The sequence below is a fragment of the Symphodus melops genome, assembly GCF_947650265.1.
Source record: "Symphodus melops genome assembly, chromosome: 4".
NCBI lineage: Eukaryota > Metazoa > Chordata > Actinopteri > Labriformes > Labridae > Symphodus > Symphodus melops.
The window spans coordinates 27,557,043-27,577,987 of NC_136694.1; the positions used below are offsets into that span (position 1 = coordinate 27,557,043).

The following is a 20,945-nucleotide window of genomic DNA, read 5'->3' on the forward strand; positions in this document are numbered from 1 at the left end:
AAGAGTGTTCCCTGTTAAGCCAAGTCAGTCATTTGTACATTTTGTGGCACACTCGAAACCCTCTCTGTTGAGCGTGTCGGTTGGAGAATTCAAAATATGATGGGCAAAATGTTCTTTGTCTCAGACTCGATGAAGTGGGAACATTGAGTCGACCTGTTTCACGTTAATAGGGCACTTCAGGGGTGAAGTGCATACATGTGTGAGACACACCATTGTTAAAAATACCTCTGCTGTTTCTTCTTACGTGACTTCACTTCTATATAGGGCCAACATTTTGACACTCGTGTCTTTATCCACATATAGTCATGTCCTCCGGGCTTTAAACCCGGGTCTGTGTTATGTAAATGCTTAGTAATGGCTCACTGACATGGCAGAACCGTAATGGAAAGAGCATGTACGAGATGTACATGTAAGAGATGCTCTAAGCTCTTTGGAAAGGTTCCAATCAATAACAGACACCAACATTTTGGAGTCACAGCTTCTTCAATTTCTGAAGTCTTTGTAAAGCATTGAAGGCCAGCGTATTTTTTTTTCATTTCATCACTGATTGGCTGGAAATAACGAAACCTCTTCTTTCTATTTCTAAAAGCAATGATTGAAATTCAAATGCAGGTGGTCTTCTGTGGACCTGGAGGTTAATTCAATAAGAGATAAAATAGATAATTGCCCACACTTAGAGGTTCACTTTCAAGCCTGTAAAGGTTTAAAGAAGCCAACATTCATTCGGCGATAAAGGCAACATCCAAAGGGAAACAAGCCACTGCTCTCTATTGACTGAGCTGAAGAGAAGGCACCTTCACGCCTAAAAGCTGCTGAGTGTTTGATGCATGTGCAACATGGTAAAAAAGATTGTTTTTTTGTAAACAGTGCGAACAGTTGATACAAAAACACCCATTAGCAAGATGAATAGGAAACTTGGATCTCGATCCAATAATTCACCCAGACAGGCCGAAGCGGTTCAGAATCACAATCACAATCGTTTTGTTATTGCCAAGTACATTTACGTATACGAGAACTTTGTATTTATATTGGTGTAAAAGAAAAAAAAACATTTCAAATATAAAGAATAATTAAAAACACAAAATGTAAGAAAAAACAAGCTGCGCTTACTTTGACTTGTGTCAAACACCATCATTTCAAATCTGCTGCTCACTGACAGAGCGTTACACGACCAGGCTCTGCAGGCCAAACATCATGACGTCATAAACGTCACACAGATTGGATGATTTTAGATGACAATTTAGAGTTGTTGTGTTTTCTTTTTTTTATAAATATCTGGTTTTCTTTTACTTTTGGCTTGTGCTTTGTTTGTACTTTTGCCTGTTTATCTTTCAATATTTCATCTTGAGTTTTATTTTGAAGTGATTCATCTTTGTGTATTTCATGAGGTGCTTCATCTTGTGTTTCTTCCTCTGAATACGTTTCCTACTTCTCGTATTTAACTGTAAGATATTGTGACTGCTGGTGCACTGGTAACGTAGTGGTTGGGTGCGTGCGCCCTGTGTACGGAGGCTATAACACTCAAAGTGGACAGCCAGGGTTCAAACCCGACCTGTGACTTCTCTCCTGCTTGTCCTTTCACACACTCTCTGACTCTATCCACTCTGCTATCTCTGCAGAAAAGCCAACAAATACACATAAAAAAAATCTAATGTGTGAAAAACAATTCAGAACAATCTAACCAGGCTCGTTTTTCTAGACTGAACAATGACGTCATCTTCAATCAAATCATGTGACTTCAAAGTACTACAACTTTTAGATTCGTTGTCAATATGTGTCTTCCTCTCTCGTCGACTTAAAGGGCTCTGAAATATTCTTCTGACATGCTCACTCCTTGTGTTTGCAGCTTCTTTCAGGCACTTTGATAGCATTCACCCATCCAGCTGCAATACTGTATAAGGGTCCTATTCTCTTCTCCAGTGGGCGTGGCTTGTACACAGCATGTGACGCATTGCGCTGTTGTCTCTAAAGCAGAACTTATTTGACTTAACACCTCCCTCATCGATAGAGCTTTAGGAAGAAGCTCTTGTTGGCACTTCCTCTTTTCTCCAAGTGTGCCCAGAGTAAACAGCTCCAGAGGAGCTCCACACACACACATAATAGACCCTGTCAGCAGTCCAGCTCCCACAGCAACACCAGTAAATGAAGCACTTCCCGGTTCGGATGAACACGTTACCTTGGCTTGGACGTCGAACAAAGAGCTTTTTTTCCCGAACGCAGTCAACAGCAGAGGTCCTTTGATTTCAACACAACCTTTTGATGTTGCCGTTTTTAGTGAGAGCCGAACAAGACGTGCCGTTTGATGGAAGTCGCTAAATCCCCTGCTGGAGGATAGTTATCCTCACTAAGAGCAGCCTTAAAAAGGATGTGTTGTTGAGCCAATTAGGGATACAATCTCTTATTAATCACACACTTAGCTGCATTAATGATTCATACCTAACAGTGGCCACAGAAGTCTTTGAAGTACTTTTCAAAGATACTGTAGATACATGAAATTGATTTTGTTGAGTTGTGTAATTTTCTGTGACATTTAATTGTGTAATTAAATAAGTGTTCCAGATGATTCTAGTGGAATCCTAAAGATGTTTCATATTCATCGTGCTTTTAATAATTCATCAAACTTAAACGCTGGTGTAGTAGCCGCTGTGGCGCGAGGGCGTGGGCGGGCTGCAGGGACGAGGGGAGTACGTACCAAAGACTATGAGGCGAGTGTGCGTATCAGTTGAGCCCAGAGGATTCTGGGCCGTGCAGCGGTACATGGAGCCGTTGAGCTCAGCTGGCACCCGCTCCAGAATCAGCTCCTTCCCCTCTCGCTCGAGGCTGCCGTCCAGCAGGCGTCCCCCCACACGCGTCCAGGTGAAGAGCGGCTCAGGGAACACCTCGTTCTATCAGAAGCAAAGGAGAAGAGGGAGGGGGGGGGGGGGACAAAAGGAGGAAGGAGAAATAAAAAATAAAGAGAGAGAGAGAGGGTGGCGCAGAGTAAGTCTGCCAGTCTCAGCCAAGAGATTAAAAGCAAAGGATACATGAATAATACAAGCTCCAATTTTATCCCGTAATGCAAAGACGAGTTAACAACATGCATTAATAATCAACTCTTCACTTTACAACTGCTTCCCCCCCCCACCTTCACATTTTTGAGCCCTCCAGAGATCAGTCCCCCCATTTTTTATTTAAAAATATCACCCTCGATAAAGCGGGATTTCATTCATGTCAGTGGGTTGACGTATGGGGGGGGGGGGGGGGGGGGGTCTCATGTTAGATTCCAACCTCTGCTTCTGCTTCCCTGCGTCCTTTTTTCACATCATAATCCCTCTCGGTGACACGTTCACGGCACCACTCGCACACAGACGATCCTAAACTACCGACACTGAACACTTTATCACTTCATGTTAAATTTAAAAGAATTACAACATTTAAGGTTTCTATTTTTCATATTCCAAGAAGACCCTTTTAAAAAGGTACAATTTTATGTATCTGGCTACTTTAAGCTGTCATATTTAAAAAAAGATCGAGTGCCGCGACCCTGATGACGGTAGTATCTTTTATGATGTGTATAATTTATGGTTTGTAAACGCTCATCAACGTAAGCCAGCCTGAGTCTAAGGGGTCTCATTGTGTGTAGTCAAGTCTTGATCATTTCCTCGACAATCAGAAGTGCAAATGTTGTCCGTGGATACACAGAACGCCCACAAACACATCTGCTCAACCCTCCACTTGATGCGTTCTTGGGATAAAAGCTCCTGAAACACATTTTCAGCAGCAGGGCCAAACATGTTTCCATCACTCACAATCTACTCTCCAAGGAAGGAGCATATCATTAGGACATTAGAGATACTCCACACATGACAGTACATCGAGTCCTAAAGACATGAATACTTGTCAAGAAGGGATGTGCCAGTATAAGTAAATTGCTTGTAAAAAATAATAAAGACCGGCATGAGGAGTTGGTGTAAAATTGGAAGTTAAAGACAGATGAAGACTTGTCAGTTTGGTTCATTTTAATTTTAGTCTGCTCCATTAGCTCAGAGCGATAGAATTGAATAAATTCATAAAGTTAGCCGAAGCCCAGAGCCAATGAATCCATCTTGTGTGACCTCATTTAAACTCTGCCTCCTCTTACGTCGAAGTTCAAGAAGAAACAGCAGAAAATGAAGCGCGGTCCAGACTGTCCTTCCTTCACGGCTTTTCAAGCATGACTTACTCCTCAATAGCAACATCCCTCTCCATTGACAGTGACTTTGAAAAGTGCACATTTTCAATCCTTCCCTGCAGCAGGCAACGATGATGAATTCTGTTTGGCGTGCGCCCAAGCCTGAACATCGTGCTCGCATGCCCAAAACAAACCCAACTCGTCAGAGTTCAGACAAACATGCTTGAACAAAAAGCTCCAATACGCGAAGCTTTAAGTCACCTCCTGCACCTCCCGAATGCGAGACCATGCCACGTCTTTATAAAGCTGTTTGCAAATGTTTTGACAGGGCTGCTGTGAATTGTTTAACCTTTCAAAACAAATGCAAACTAAAGACTTCTGCGAGGTCTGTGTTTAAATCTTGACAGAGGTTAAATGAGTGAGCAGATGGAGACAAGCTGCTGGGAAAAGGTCACATTAAGAAGGAAAAAAAAGAAAAAAAAACACTAAAAGGGTTTAAGTGAGACCTTCCTGTCACCTAACCCCAAGAGTCCAAATAAAAAAGGTCTTTGCTGCTAAAACCATCAATTTCCTATCTAATCTCACGCATGAAAAATGGATGCAAAGTAAAAACCTCGCTGCAGGATAATCATCCATAATAAATTCCTGAAACAATAAACCCAAGGGGGAAACTGGCAACTTATTTTATCCAGAAGGCGGGAGGTAAAATTATCCGTCTTGACACACAATCTTATCTCCTCGTGAGGCCCTGAAGCTCACATCCAGTGAAGAAAGAAAGCCCTGAAAGGATATGCTTTCTGATTATTCTGCATGCTGCCAGAGGGCCTGACTGGCTTTACGCCACAGTAAAGCTTGTTTAAGATAATCAATCTCGGCAATGTTCATAGAAAAAAAGTTCAAATGAATCCTGCGGTCACTGAGCAGATATAAACACATCTAACAAAGTGTGCGGTCGAAAGTCTGGTGCAATAACCCCCAAAAACAATGCAGGCGCTGAATTTCAGCCTCAGAAGAGTGAAACACGATCAAAAAACTAATCTGCTTTCTGATTCCTAGAGGTTCCTACGGCAGTGACGGAGCGGTAGCAAAGGCGCTGTGTGCGGTGGGCCGTTAATGGGTCCTGTATTAGGATTTTGCCCTCTCCTTTTCACCTGACTGGCTCCAGCTGCCGGGCTTCAATGTGTCAACCCTGTCAGAGAGATCAGGAGCATCCACGGGCCCTTCACACCGGGGGAAACAGTCTTTTTTGGCAGGGGATGAAAGTGAAAAAAAAAAAAAAAGACAATGTCTTTGCTGCTTTACCCTCCCATAGAGGGAAGTCTTACAGGGACACAGAATCGACCAGGATGCATTTCTATCAACACGTTGTCATCCCAGGTCGTCAAATACAAACGCTTCGTCGCAGCCTTCAGTCTCATACTGATGCACTAAGTTTGTTTTCTTCCTCTCACCCCCATGGGTCAGGCAAAGAAACGACATGCTCTGCTAAAAACAAAATGGTAAAGGTCAACTGCAGACAGTATGTCGACCAATTCCCAGCACTAGATTGGTCCAGTTATGCAGATGCAGTCAGGCAGCTTGTGAGTTTGTATGAGACGCAGAGATCTGGGACAAAGCGACTTTCATATTTGACAGCTTTGGAATGAGAACAAGAGGGGCTCATAAAGAAAACAGACATCAGATAGACAGTCATGACGTGGACTAATTGATTTCTTGTATTTGATGGTGATTTTAGTGATATAATTGTATTTGAGAGTCTTTTAAATTCATTGAACAATTTAAAATGTGGCTCACGGTTCCACACACTAGTGTTTGGCATTCATACTTGAACAGACGTCTCTGATGTCTCTGCCCATCAGAGTGGTTGCTCTGATGGGTGGGGGGGGGGGGGGGGGGGGGTGTAAAAAAGAAAAGAAAACTTAACCAGCTTATTCAAACAAATGCACCATTCTACGTTAATAGATGGTCATTCATTTCGTTAGCACCCCATGCACTTACCCCAGACGATCCTACCTGGAATCCTTGCACAGTGATGCGCACTGTGTCCCCCACCTTTGCCCTTGTGGGGGTCATTAAGAGTTTCGGACCCTTTGGAGCAGCTATAGGGAGAAGAAAAAAGAAGGACAAAGAGACAAAGGTCATCGCACTAAGCATGAAGACGAAGCCTGTTGGAAACCTGTTTTGTCACTGAGGGGGAGAGACAAATACAATTTCCTGTCAATTAAGGTCATGGGGCGAGAGGCGAGGGACCTGCGGGCTCTTTCATCTAAAGGACTATGCCGGATTTATTCCCCCTTGGAGAGAAAAGCAACTAAATTGGGTAGATACTCATTACTCGAGGAGAATGGGAGTGCACGGGGTGGAGTGTGGAGGCAGTGAGATAAGGGACACTCAGAAAGCTAATTCCCTCGTCTTGGTGTGGACGGACGCACCAGGATGGCTTTCATATGGACCCTCTAAAACAATGGGGTGCAGACAGGAGACACTTCTAATATTCTTTGAGTGTGACATGCCACTGAGGTTTCCTGTGTATGTAGCGTTGAGATAAAATGACTGATTTGCATAATGTTATAAAAAAGGAAGGTCTTTTCATTACGGCTAAACTGCACAGCGTGCCACATTAGGCCTTTCTAAGCAGGTTCTGCACGATTTGAGATGATTAACAATTCCCTTAAAGAATAACAGCTTCACACGCTGTGCACTTCCATATGTTAGACAAATGGGCTGAGCCGAACATGCAACGAGATCCAGGCTATAAGGGCATCCTATCAATAACGTCTCTACAAGTCCACCCCAGGAGTTCTTCGATTAATTTGCTTTGAACTCTCAATATAAATCACGCTGGGTGCCCGTGTTCATTGATGAGTTAAACTAAAGGATAAATAAATAAACAGACAAATGACCTCAGTATTGTGCTATTAATCTGGCAACAAACTGTCCACTGTGGCTAATGAAGCACAGCCTCATCTGAGGCTTCCATTGACTGCAAGCCCGCATCACACTAATGAATTAGGAGTTACACTGTCATGTATGGAAATAGGATGGAGCATGTGGGATTGCCTTTGTATTGCTTTTTTTTTTTTTTTTGTATCGAGGGATGAATTTATGAAACAGAAGCACTTGAGTTAGCGTTAAATGGTTAAAGAGAGTACACATGGGCTGTGGAGAGGAGGCGGGAGAACAGAAGATCTTGCAAAGGCTGGAAAGTATGGTGAAGATTTCAGCACCTTTGAACTAGCTTTTAATCTGCACACTGATTTATTCGACCCGAAAATAAATGCATGGCTGTCCAGACTGACAAAAGGAAGTCTGAGAAGAAAACTTTAAACTGGACTTAAAGAAACAAAAATGTACAGATTTGCAATGTGGTAATACGTGTGTGCATGTGTGTCGTCACCAAAGGGCCTCATTCACCAATATCTTCTTAAAAAATTAAAAAGTTGCTCTCAAAAACATTTCAAAGAAGAATCCCAACATGTTCTTAAATGACTGATGTGTTCGCAGCTGGTATCATTTGATTCTATTGTATTTTCTTCTTTTATTCTGATTAATGTAAACATGCTCGTAGCCGGGGTTCTTTCTCATTTTTTGCTGTTAAAGCAAAAAGTGAGCCCTGCAGACACACAGAAACACCTGCTGGTCGTGTAGAAGAAGGTCACAAAGAAAATGTCTGACGGAGCGCCAACGAAGGCGAGACCTTGAGACCAAGATCGCACTGGAGTTCTTTAACACGATTGCCTTACATGAACTCATATCCAAAGACGTCCTTTTAAAAAGCTTTGGTGGATGTGTGTAAACCTCACGGCTTTAATAACATATCTATTGACTTGTATTTAGATTATTCCGGGTGAATGTCCCTTTGTACCGTGGCTGTCCGCTCGTCCTCCTCTCACTCCATCCCAGACACACCTGGACACACACTCCCCCCCCTTTCCTCTTGCTTTTTAATCCGCCACACTCTCCTTGTATCCCCTTGAAACCGACTGGGCTCCCTCATGTCTTCTTTTGCAAATGTACTCGCTGATTTTCATTTGATGCCACTTAATTGTGTTGCAGCCGAGCGGATTGCCAGTTTAGCAGCGAATGCGGGAAAAAAAACTCCACGTGAGTGACAGGGTAATTCATGGAGCTGTCTGTCTCCAGATTGAGTTAACTCAGTCGCGTTATTGAAAAAGTCAACCTGAATTAGAGAAGTCAATTGAGAATTCAGACACACACTGACCATTGTTATATCAGTGGAAAGACATTCTGCTGCTCTTCTTCCAACTTAAGCCTCCCGCTTTGTTTTTCTTTAAAAGCCTCTGAATTTTATCAGCATACATCAAGGAGAGGGACACTGTGGAAGTGGGATTATTTGTAAATTCAAATTCGTTTAATGAAGTAATTCTGAGGCCGAGTACAAGTTTGCTTTAAGTTTCGACATGTGTGAGCTAAGACAGACACACACACACTTTTTCATATATATTTGTAATCTAAATACAAAGATGGTTTCCAGCACATCCAATTAATACTTCAAAGGCAATATGTTGGCACTGTCCTCCTGGAGACGAGCCACACAAGCCTGCCACGATAAACAGAGACATTATCTCCGCGAGATGCTAGAAACGGCGGGAGGCAGACGGAGGCGCCGAATGAGGAGACTGAAGCTGCGTTCTGCATTGTGTGACACTGACAGCGTCTTATCTCACATCACCACCTTCCATCTAATTAAAAGTGTCCTTCTTATAATTCTGCTGAGCAGCTGTGGTCACTCTGAGTCCATGTACAGAAAACTGTCATCATTATCTTGAATGGGTTTAATAAAGAAGACAAAGTCGGGATTTAAAAGCTCCCGTGAAGGAGTCACACAGCAGCCTTTTCTTCAGTTCACTTCAGATGTCAGATGCAGCTCGGATGAAATTCGGCTCATTTTTGAACTCAGGCTCTTATTGACATGATTTCAAGAGGAAATGAGTGCTGTAAGATTTCACAGTATGAGTAACAAATGGAAACAAGCAACAACAAAAAAAACAACAACAAACAGAGTTCTGTGATGTCTTTTTTTTTAAATGTAAGGAGTCAAATCGCTTAAAAACCACTAACGGCAGTTTCATCCCTCTTCATTACAAGACTCCATCGACGAAAAAAAAAAGGTTTAGGGGCCCCAAGCATTTGGCTGTCCTGCCTGTCTGCCTAAATAATGCTTGTTGTAATCCATAAAGCACACCCTGAACACTCTTTTAGCCTAAGTACTTTGACGTCCTCAGACCTTACTGCCCCCAAGGATTAAATACAGCGTGTTTCATAAGAACTCCTCAGTTATAAATCTGTAGCTTGTCTAATTTTTGTTTGACAGTAAACGCTCAGATTCATGGCTCATAAACAGCAGCCTTTTCGATTTTGAGTAAACTTTCCTTTCTCGCCTTTGAAGATCTCCTGCCAGGATCCCCATGTATATCTGGGTAAATAGGGTGAATCTACAGGGTCTCAATTAGTGGGGAAGGGACACTCTTACTCTTTCCAGATGTACCTGTTCAATCAGATTTCATGGGGAGACAGACGAGAGGAGGGGATTCAAACTGTGTAAAACAGCGCATGCTGGCGTCGTTCTTTAGGTTTCCCCCGAGACACTGACACTCAGCAGCACATTCGAAATGAAGACAAACAATACTTCTGAAGTGAGTTTAAGTCTCACTTCATATTTGATACTTTATTTAGTGATTTTTTGTTTTAGACCAGATGAAGTTGTTGGGGCTCAGTTTCACATTCTCTCAGAGGGCATTTTCCCACCTTTAGATGATGCAGTTTAACAAAAGTAAAAACTGTCCACGGCGTCATTTAGAGCTGCGATGACACAAAGCGAAGCGATGCCGTGGCTCTTCAGCCTCTTTCACATGTCGATGATTAAACAGATGACACACCCAGAGGGGAGCGGGCCCTGTGAAGCTCCTGCTAAATGTCACAGGCGCTAATGTTTTGACAAGCCTTTCCCCTCTGCCGTGTTTGAAGCCATTAATTCATCTTTGTTCTTTTTAAAGATATGGAAGGTGCATCACCCGACGCTGTGGTTTTTTTTTTTTTTTTTCCCAGCACCTGAAGGAAAAAACAGAAAGTGTGCGTTTGTTGGTTGTAATTAGAGCCCACTTGAAATTCGACACGTTCGCTGACCTGCTCCGGGCTTGATCCTTTTTTTGGAATGAAATAGTATATAAAAGTGAAAGGAGCTGTCGTTCAGGGCAGAAGTTAATGCAGGAGGAATTTTATTTGGCTCGTAATATAGATTAAACGGCACATGGATTTCTTCAAGCAGTTCAAGCTTATTTGATACGTCTAATTGAATGCGACTGTGTCAAAACAGCTCACATAATGATATCCATCCCCTTCATTCCCCTGGTCGTTTATATAACACGGCTCAAATTGGATAATTGCACTCAGGATCTGTTTTACTGTACACACACACACACACACACACACACACACACACACACACACGCTTAATTTTCTTTCTCAGGTGTGTTTGGTCAGGAAATGAAAAGGAAGGCTTTGCAGTGCCCATAAGTAATAAATCTTTCAGAGATTTAATATTGCCACATGAGACGGAGCGACAGTCTGACAATCGACCAATGTTACATTACACTTAATGAATATTCATGAATGGCTCCGTGCTCGCCATGCAAATGCACCTGACGCTGGCGCCGTGCCTTCGGAGTCTTAAAAAAGCACCACACCTGGTCTATTTTTCCTCGGCTGTATTCAGGAACATAGTGCGGCTTAATAATTCAAAAAGTTTGTTGCTTGGCATTCAGATGAGCTTATTATGAGTTCATTATTTAACAGTCCTCGTCGAGCGGGGGAAATTCTTCATTTTATACGGTGTACATCTGTGAGAAGAGAGCCAGGTTGCCTCGCTTCTCATTCATTTGCCAGATCGTGATTATCAAAGAGCAGCTGCTCAGTTTCAGGAAGCTGTCTGTGATCTGCGAGTGTGCGTCTGTGTCACTGTGTCGACTTGAAGGATTGTTTGTGTACGGATTCATGCGTGTGCTTATTTCTATGTAAATGTCTGTGCGCGTTTTTGTTGCTTTTCCTGGGCATGCAAATCTAAAATGTGCACCTACGATGTTTGTATCTGTGTTTACCTCCAGCTCAGTTCCACATTTACAAGTCAATCCTATCTGCCTGCTTCTGTTATTCCTTCTGTCTTTGATTATTGAATAACCCCTTTCATACATGTGCTGCACCCCGAAACCATTCATGACATTGCCAGTGGGCTGCATGTGTCAAAAGAAATGATGGAGTCTCTTCACTTTGACCTCGAGGAAAATAAAGTCTTGAGCCATTTCACATACACTCCTGAAAATATCTAGATAATTCCAGGAGGTTTGCTCAGGAGATTCTCCTGACCTGCTGGAGATTCTACCTGTCAGACGAGAAGAGGGGGGGGGGGGGGGGGGCTTCTACTGAGGTAAGACAAGACGTAAAAACAAAACAACAAGTAGCATACGAAGCAACAGAGTCCGCTATAAGAGGAGAATATTTGCTTTAGTATCGATGTAACGTGTCGTCCAACTGAGTGAACAGCAAGAAAAAGAGAGGAGAACAACATACTGGCGAACAGAAAATGTCATGCAGCTGTTTAAATACATGCACAGAGATGGTAGCGGTCAGGTGTATACACTCTATGCACCGTGCAGCAGTCGAAGGTCAGGACAGGTCAGAGTGAAAAATGTGTTCACATACAACTTTTCTTGGGAATATCAGGACTTTTTCAGGTAAGCGTGAAAGCACTATTGGTGAGCTAAGAACACAACAGGTTGAGACAACCTTCAAATCAAGAGGTGGTTTGCTGTCTCAACTGCTCACCTTGGTTGTCAAGCTGCTTTCAAGTGTTTTGTTTTCTGAGGAAAAACGTCCAAAAAAAATGCTGTCGTGATATTTACCTAAAAACTGTCACCATGACCAGGAACGTCTCCTCCTGCATGTCCCACTCAGCAGGCGAAAGAAACCATCCGTTTTCTGACCAGAGTTCAAATGACCAGCTCTCTATTCTTAAAGTAACTCATCTGCATCTTTCTTGGCAGCTAGCTTCATGCACATGTTGTTAAACTTACACTGTGGAGGCTCTTTACAGCTTTTTCATTTCCTATAATGTCGCATGGTGTCAATAAGATGAGTAATAACTTTCCTTTTTCTGCCCTGGAAAAAAAATCTTTGGACGATAAAATGAAAAGAATGAATTTGTAACGGCTCACCGTCTATTGGCTTAAAATAAAAAACGGACAGGGGCAGCCTCATGACACAGCACTGGATTCACCCCAACACAGCCATCCAGCAGTCAGTCAGGCTTTTCAAATGCGGTTGCATGGCTCCCCAGCTTCATGTTTTCAATGAAACCAGTCACCCTGAAAATATGACACTTTTCCTTCAACTGCTCGAGTCTGTGGTGCAGCTGGGCAGACCTGTTGATGTCTTGGCTTTGAATCAAAGCACACCTGATGCACGCTGTATTTCTTCAGGCCATGTTTATTCTACGACCCTTCCTGAAGTCACAACACTTCTTTTCTCTCAAGGTAAAGAAGTTAGGTCTGATGTGAGGGTCACTGGCTCATTTCCCATGTGTGGCCCCTCACCCTCACCACAGAGAGAGAGAGAGTGTGTGTGTGTTATGTCCATCACGCTGCATGCTGCCCTAATCAAAAGGTGGTGACGTAGGACGCCAACTGTCACTGCTGGAGCGAATCCCAGAAATCAGCCATCATCCAGCCCGGCCATATGCCCTGCAAGCTCTCTGTGACGCCATGACACCAGCATTTAAAAATACTCTTCTGTTAGTGTGTAGGTGGTGGGAAATGGTGCTTCACACTTCTATGCCAAAACTAGCCTGTGTAATGGAACCCATCTTCATCACAGGATGGATCACTCGGTCGAATCCTAAAAAAAAAAAAAAAAAAAAAAAATGCACAAAAAGGGAGCCTGAATCTCCAACGAGTCAATGATGTGCGGTCCACGTTTACCGATCTGAAACATATCCATGTTGTTTACAGAGAGATCTGCTTCGTCACAGATGATAATATTGTCCACTTAGGATATCGGTGAAGTCGCCTACTGTACGTTTTTGAGAAACTGATCCATTAATCGCAAAGATCACAGATGTTGAAAAAACGCATGCTTTTAATTCAAAGAGAAATAATATTATCAGATTCACAAAATGCACATCCGCAATTCTCACCTGGCAGGTTCTTAAGATCGAGGTCATGTCACATGACTGAACTGAAAAGCAGAGTTCCCTGTTTGTCAGAGATGCTAACATGACATAGATCGTATGTATCCGGATATGTTTCACATTGTAAGGAGGCCTTTTGAGTTCAACACGTGAACCGAACATGGTCACAGACGCACAATTCGAGATTAAAACGTGAAATATTTAAAGTATATTCATGAGTGTCAGGAGTTTCAGTTTTTCAGGGTCAAATCAAATCCAGAGTCACAAAACAGAAACCATCGGACATCTGCTGTGCAATCTTTTGGATTTCTATATCATTAGCTTGCATACGACAGTTATTCAAGTCTTTCTATCTTTTTTTTTAACCATTGTCACCTGGTATATTTTTATTTTCTGTCGATTGAATTGAAGCACAATAACATTGAAATCTTTCTTTTCATTCCCTGCATCCATTTCTGTCACCATTCAGTGAAACTGGAAAGCTTTTGCCTCCTGCATCATAGAAATGCACGTCTATAGAAGTTGATGAACAGCACATGGACAATTTTACACGCTCCGTCCCATTTGCATATATGACAGTGTAACTCCTAATCCATTGTTCTGATGCATTTCAAAACACAATCCCTCAGAGATCCAGCATGTAATCCTGCAGATATATTCTCTCCCTGATGAATATAAATGTGCCAGCACCTTGAATAACATTGTTTTTGTGTGTGTGTTTATTCCAATGAGAAGAAACAACAGATTAGTCAGGTGAGTGGAGAGGAGAGCATGCGAAAGCAATGAGTCAGACGGCATCCTACTTACACAGAGTGACCTCGGTCTGCATGGGCATGGACAGTGCGGGGTGCTTGACTTCACAGCTGAACAGGGCGTCATTGTCCAGCTGAGGGTTGAGGGTCCAGGTGAGTCGGGCCTGCACCACCACAGAGCCGTCGCTCTGAGGGATGTTAGTGTGGCTAAAGTAGTAGAGCGGGTCTGTGCTGTGCACCCAGCGGGGGAACTCTCGGCTCACCACAGTCTCTGGGATCACCTCTGTTGCCGGACTGGGTTCGTGGGCCTGCTGGCCCTGAGTGTGGATACGCTGCGGGCTCTCTCGCTGCGGGCTCTCCGTGTTGAGACGAGCCGTCCGCCCCTCAGGGTCCAGGAGGGAGAGCGAGCGCTGCAGTTTGGTGTCGTCCAGGTCCCTGCTGATGAGTGGCCTGGCTCCTCGCACCCCGGCTGAACCCCCTCCCTGCTCGGGGGAAGAGGTCTGCGTGTAGGAGATGACCTCGATCAGCTCACCGTCACGCTTGAAGTACACCTGAGAGCACGGAAACAGAAGGAAAACAAAACCAATATATCACTGCTCCTATCACTTTTAGGAACTCTAAAAAAGAACAACATCATAGTTACGACTTGATTTCATTTAATTTAACACACAGTGACAGCACAGCCTTGATCAGCCATGCAGAAATCTCAGTATCACCTTTCCACATCTAGACAACTGTACATCACTTTCCCCCCTTTCTCCTGGATTTAAAGCCCTGTGTGTGGTTAATCCACATGAAGCCTAGTGTAGTCTGAGATCCTCTGGTGGGTCCCTCTTAAAGGTAAAGATCTAGATTAAAACCCAGAGGTGACCAGATCTTCAGGATCTGTGCTATCATGTCCTTCATAGTCTTGAATAATTATTCTTTGACCTCTTTTAAATCCCGAAATAGAACACTAGAAAGTGTATTCTTTAAGTGTACTATCTCTCTTTGTTATACATTCAGCCTTATTTTCCTTCATAATGTTGCACTCTCACTTTTCCAACACAGTAAATCTTAATTCCCAGCACCTTTGGCCATCCAAAGTCTATTTTCACTCGGAGAGTCTTGTATTTCAGTGTATTATACGAGGCTTTAACATAAACAGGGTTAAAGTGCCCTTTGATTTGGTGCCCCCTTCGAAGGCTGATATTTGAAGCGGGTAAACAGCATTAATGGGGGTAAACAAGGACGGAAAAGGCCTTGCTCCTGAGGAACAACAGCAAATAAGAAAAGAGATTAAACCTTTAATCCCTGGACCACGATACAGCTTCACAATCTCCAGCCCTCTCTGTGAAAACAGGATTCTTTCAACACTTCGACAGCGTTGCAGAAGTCGTGGAAAGTTGAACAGATTTGTCGTGAAGGAGCTCAATGATGGAAGGAACGAGAAGAAAAACTCAAGGTGATGAAATTTGGAAGCCCTTTGAGAGGAGTTTTAGAGGAAGACAGTTCAGTAATTAAATGACTTTCTGGACTTCTATTCACTTCAACTTTATTTCACAAACTTTCTTTTGGACCCTGATGAATGCGAGCTGTCTGTAGTTGAGGTTATGTTTGCAAAGACAGATGTAACATCATTAGATAACAAGCTGTGTTGTGCCGCCGGGTTGTATCATGTTATAAGTATTTATAGCCAATGTTAAAAACGTACTCATGCCTGCCAATGGAGCAGGATGCTGCACATCATCACACACAAAGGTGACCTCAGGCAAAGGCTGCTTGTTGACAGGGTGATGGACACTAAAGTAAATATTCAACTACTCGTCCTCATGTCTAACCTGCGGCTCCTCCTATCAGCCGCAAACTGCCTTTTGGCCCCATCTACCTGTGCAACCTGTTTAGTACACGGGTCACTTTCCTTTAAGACTTTCTCTTAGTTAAGAAAAAAGGCTGTAAATGGAAGTGGCATTGGATAATAAATTGTCCTTGTGTATAAATTAATTTTAAAAGCTCACATTAGTGCAACTGGTTCTTGAAAAAAAAAAAACAAAAAAAACCTCTAATTATTATTCCAACAATTACAACCACAGTGTAATTAGGACCAAAGCAAATATGAAAAGTTGTCAACAAATAAATAATCCCCTGAAGGCTGAGTGAGCTTCACATAAACATGAGGTAGAACAGTGATGAACAGCACACAGCATTTTCATCCTTCTTCTGCACTTGGAGTTCGACAGGAGGTAATGCTTAGTATTTATGTGTGAAGTGCCTCTCTGCCGATCATAAGGACAATACAGCAGAGCTAGTACAGCTATATCCAGACCAGAATCTACACAGCAGCTCAGATATGACACAGTTATATAATTGCAAGCCCTGTATAGTAGCAGTTTTTCAAACCCATTAAAACCCCAGGTCAATTACCCTCTACTCACTATGAAACACTGTGTCCATATTAAAATACACGTTGGTAAGGACGCATGTTTTAGCTGTTTGTCAAGAGGCTTAAAGTCCGGTTCAGTTGCACCTCTTTGTCTCAAACAAGGTTCACCAAAAGTTTTGATGTAAAAGCAGTTTCAGTATGGCGACTGCCGTTGCTGGGCTTCAAAAAAATAAAAATAAACTGCAACCATGTGTTATACAGTCTATGGTTGGAATATACGGCAATTTGAACATGGTGGTTGATTTTAAAGTTGACTTCATGCTCACTGCAACCGGCATTTAGGAGAGGGCGCAATGAGCTCCAAAGTGCGTAGGACAGACAGAGCGGCGCTCCCACATGTCGTGTTGAGTGTTGCAGATATTCACCGCCTAGATTACTGTCGTTAGAGGGGCCAAGTATTGACAGCAACAGGTGCTGAGCATAGATCATGCATGGTTCGCCTGATCAGGCTGTGGCTGGAGAAAGTTCAATAACCAATGCACAGCCATTGATCAGCATTTCATTCAGGGCTTTGAGAGCATTGGCTCCGCTATAGGCTAATGTTGTGTGAGTAGGCTATCCTAACTGCTAACTATGAAATGGGCATGAAAGCCTGTTTGGATTCTGCCTACTCCTCGGATTTGAAAGTTTAACAACACAGATGGTGTTCCTCTGCAGATCAGCCACGCAGATGTCATCAATGAGATAGGCCTTGCCCACATAGCCTTAAGAAATGCTGGTTGAGCCAAGTCAACCTTGATGTCAGATATGCATTTTTACTAAGCCAAATCTCAGAGGCTGTAAAATGCTTTCATCTAAACAAGCGCATTGATTTTATCTCAGCAGCCAATTTTAAAAACGTGGCTCCAGAAATGAACACATTTTCCTCTTTTGATTTTTGCCATTAGGGAGCATTCAATAGCCATCACCCCTTACCTGAGTTTGCCTAATGTGCCCCGTTGAGCCAGCGTTTCAAATCCAATAGCACAATGGTTCACATTAACCTAACATCCAGAAAATAACCCCAGTGCTGCTGCTGCTAACACCGACAGCTCCTCAGCCACTCACCACGAGAAGAAGCTTTTTCCCCGGCATTAAAACACCTCATTAATTATCTCAGCAGGTGGAGGGAGAGCAGCGTGGATTAGAGCGATCCATGCACCTGTTCTGTTGCTTTTGTTGGACAAAATGGTGTGGGTACACAATAACACCTGTGTTGGCAATTAATCTGTTATAATAAGGGAATGAATTCTGTAAGCCCGGGTAACTGATTTGTTTCTGTGAACATTTACAGCAGAGTTAATTCACGGGCATTAAAGAAATATTGATTACACATCTACATGACTTAACATAATCCTGTGCTCCGAATGAGTCAGAAATAAAAGCGTTATTGAAGTGTAACACCCAGCACATTACAGTTTAGCCGTTTATAATGATAACAGCAGGGTTAAATAGCTCTTTTTTGCCACCTGTTCACTTGAAGAATAAGAAAATAAATCAATTTAATTTCATCAAAGACACAGATAAATGGGTCCATAGCTGAGGATCAGAGTGAAGTGTTTGTGTCGTTAAATGAAAATACTGTGGGCGAAGAAATAAATGAACTCTCAGACGATTTGCCTGAAGTCTTTATCTTTGGCTTGTTCATGTATGATGTCGTGGAGTGCATGACTGCCCAAATAAGGTTACTTGTTAACCTGGGTGTTTTGGAAGTTAAGAATTGGAGTCATTGTAGAGCTTTTTTTTTTTGTCGTGTGTTTACTAGAGTCTGTAACAAGTTGATAATACTTCCTGCGGAGTGACCTCACAGCAGCGTTTCCCACACATAGACGTGTTTCTGAGGTTTACACAGAAATCAAAGGAAGCCAAGATGTCTGACTATCCTGTCAGAGCAGCATGACGGCAAGATGTGTATTTGGAATTTGGAGTTTTATTTTATTATTATTAAAACTTTTTTTTTTTTGGGGAGGGGGGCTCTTGTCTTCATGTAGGTAAGATAATTTAAGGCCTGAGCATGGTAACCTCTTGTACATAACTTCATAATACACCACATGCATGGTTTTAGGTGATTGTAATTGAAAGCTAAGTTAACAAAACAGTCGGGGAAAAAAGGGACGATATTTGACTGACTTTGTGGCTCATTTTGGAGTCATTTTAGTCAGAACACATTTCAGGCTGTCCACGTGCTGGTGCATGAACTCTACTGTGCCGAAGCACACCTCTTCTGCCAGGAAGTGGAAGGAAAGGAACCATTGGAGCACTCACACTAGTCAAATAAACTGGATTTTAGATTGTGTATGTATCAGCTTAGATTTTTACAAAAAACTAAAAAAAAACATTTTCTAGGTGGAATGGCTGTGAAGGAGCTGCCAATGAAAAGCTTTCCCTGAATATTAATGAAGTTTCCTTCACCTTCATGAGTCTATTAGGAACTCTTTGTTCCCTTTTAAGCGTACAACCTTCAAATATTAGCTCAAAATGTCAGCAACAAAAAAATCCACTTATACAATCAGCAGTGCAAGAAAGTTTGTGAATAGATTTGCGTGTGGGAGCAGGTTGTGAATCTCGACCGCTCTCTTTGTCGCAGCTCGTCTTTGATCGTTTTTACCTTGAAGCGTTGTGTCGTGTTGCTGTTCTTGTTGGCTGAGCAGTGAAGGCTTTTAATTGAATGTCAATCAACTTACATAGTTTGCCTTGATTCGGCTCTGACTATGACTAGTTTTATCACTTTGAAAATGTGAACAATTATACTCAGAAATCAGGCTTCAAAATGCCAAAGAGACACCACTCGCTGACAAATCGTGACAAAGAAAACAAATCCTCTTTCTTAGCAGAATGCAGTTCTCCAAGGTCAACATGTACCATCCTGTGAAAGTGTTGAAAAGTGTTCTGAAATCTTTTTGATGGCGTTTCTGAATGTTCTGGACAACACGCGGCAGCCAAATGAGAGGGGAGAGGAAGACGTGTGGCAAGGTCTCTTTTCAGACTAACGTGCCGGCACAAACGGAGCCAACACATTGTTTTGTTCGAACGTGTGCACACTTCCTCTTAAAATCAAAGAACGATTAAAAAGACATCTGCCACCACTGTAAATTTTATCTGCATTTCTTTAAGCTGCCAATTAATTTACTTTGTTTCTTTGTCCGACAGGCTGAGATAACCGACCAACGTTTCTTTCAGATTGTCAAATAAAAAAAAACAAACTGTGATTATTTATTTATTTATTTTTTCAATAAGTGATTATAAATCTGCCAAACAAACACAGAGGACGTCGCTCTCTGTGATGCATGTCTGCAATAAAAGGTTATATTGCACAAAGCTACTTTTTTGTTTTTGGCTTCCCTTTCTCTTTATACAAAATAAATCCTGTCCTTCAGACTTCAGACTTATGGGCAGATTAATTTTCTATTCATCCCTGATTCACTCCTTTTGACCACATGTGTAGTGGTGCCTGGAGAAGTAGGTGTACTGTTAGGGGGCACTCACACTGAGCCAAGCTGGTTTGCACTGTGTTAAAGCAACCGGGCCGGAGCACTGTTATTGTACATAACATTGTAATATAACACGTGTTAAAGCTTGCTTATAACTTAAAAAAATAGACTCCCAAAACCAAACAAGGGACGCGCAGTGGAGTCTGCGTCCATCCTCGTGCATGAGCAACAGTACCGTGCACAAGCTCACCTCTTCCATCCTCGCCAGGGAAGGAACCCTCACAGTAGTCAAACGAAGTCAAACGTGCTTTAGCATGGTACGGATTGCCTAGTGTGAGTGTGCCGCTAATTCATGCCCCAACAAAGTTAAACCCCCCGTGTTATTAACAGTGAAATGTAAGACGACTCCTTCTCATTTAGTTCACCTATAAATCAAACTTTAAGCACTGGCACACTGGCACTAAACTTCTGCTGCTTGCCTTCAGGTAGTAAGGATCATTATGAAATAAACATTAGCCACAGAGAAGGGGCAGATTTAGTGATCGATACTGGCATACAGACTGCAGGGTTAGGGTGAGACAAACCCAGAACTATGCATAAAGCAACACATAACAATAACACGATTACTTTAATCAACACATTGGCTCGTAGGGATCTATATTTTGCTGCTTTAGAAATTTGAAAGAATTTGAAGTGTTTTTGCCTTTGCTATTGTATTTCTCTGACACAGACAGTTTTACTGCAAAGTGAATATCAATCACTGCTGTGTTATAAATCCAAAACATTTTAAAGTCCAATACGTGCAGACAATGAAACCAGACACAAACCACTTACTTCGCTCTGAAAGAAAGATGTTATTGTAAGCTATAGCTCATAAACAATGCCACAGCAGAGGCACAATTAAGTCGAGACTGCACAAGGAGCATTTTTTCTTTCTTTTTTTTTTTTTTTTTCCAGTGAACAAAACAGGGATGTAAGCACCTGCACACTGCCAAGCTGCCGCCACCTC

General features: G+C 42.5%; 1 protein-coding gene across 2 annotated transcripts in view; it reads right to left on the reverse strand.

The window, feature by feature from the left end:
* The window catches only part of igsf21a (immunoglobin superfamily, member 21a), a 212,215-nt gene that overhangs the window by 10,230 nt on the left and 181,040 nt on the right, over positions 1-20,945 (reverse strand). The window contains exons 6-8 of one of the 2 annotated variants that reach the window (XM_079341977.1): positions 14,160-14,655; positions 6,164-6,249; positions 2,693-2,885 (exon numbers count right to left, since the gene is read on the reverse strand). In XM_079341977.1, coding sequence (XP_079198103.1) covers positions 2,693-2,885; positions 6,164-6,249; positions 14,160-14,655 — 775 coding nt within the window. Of the gene's footprint in view, positions 1-2,692; positions 2,886-6,148; positions 6,250-14,159; positions 14,656-20,945 lie in introns of both variants that reach the window. The other variant, XM_079341976.1, reaches the window with a different exon arrangement.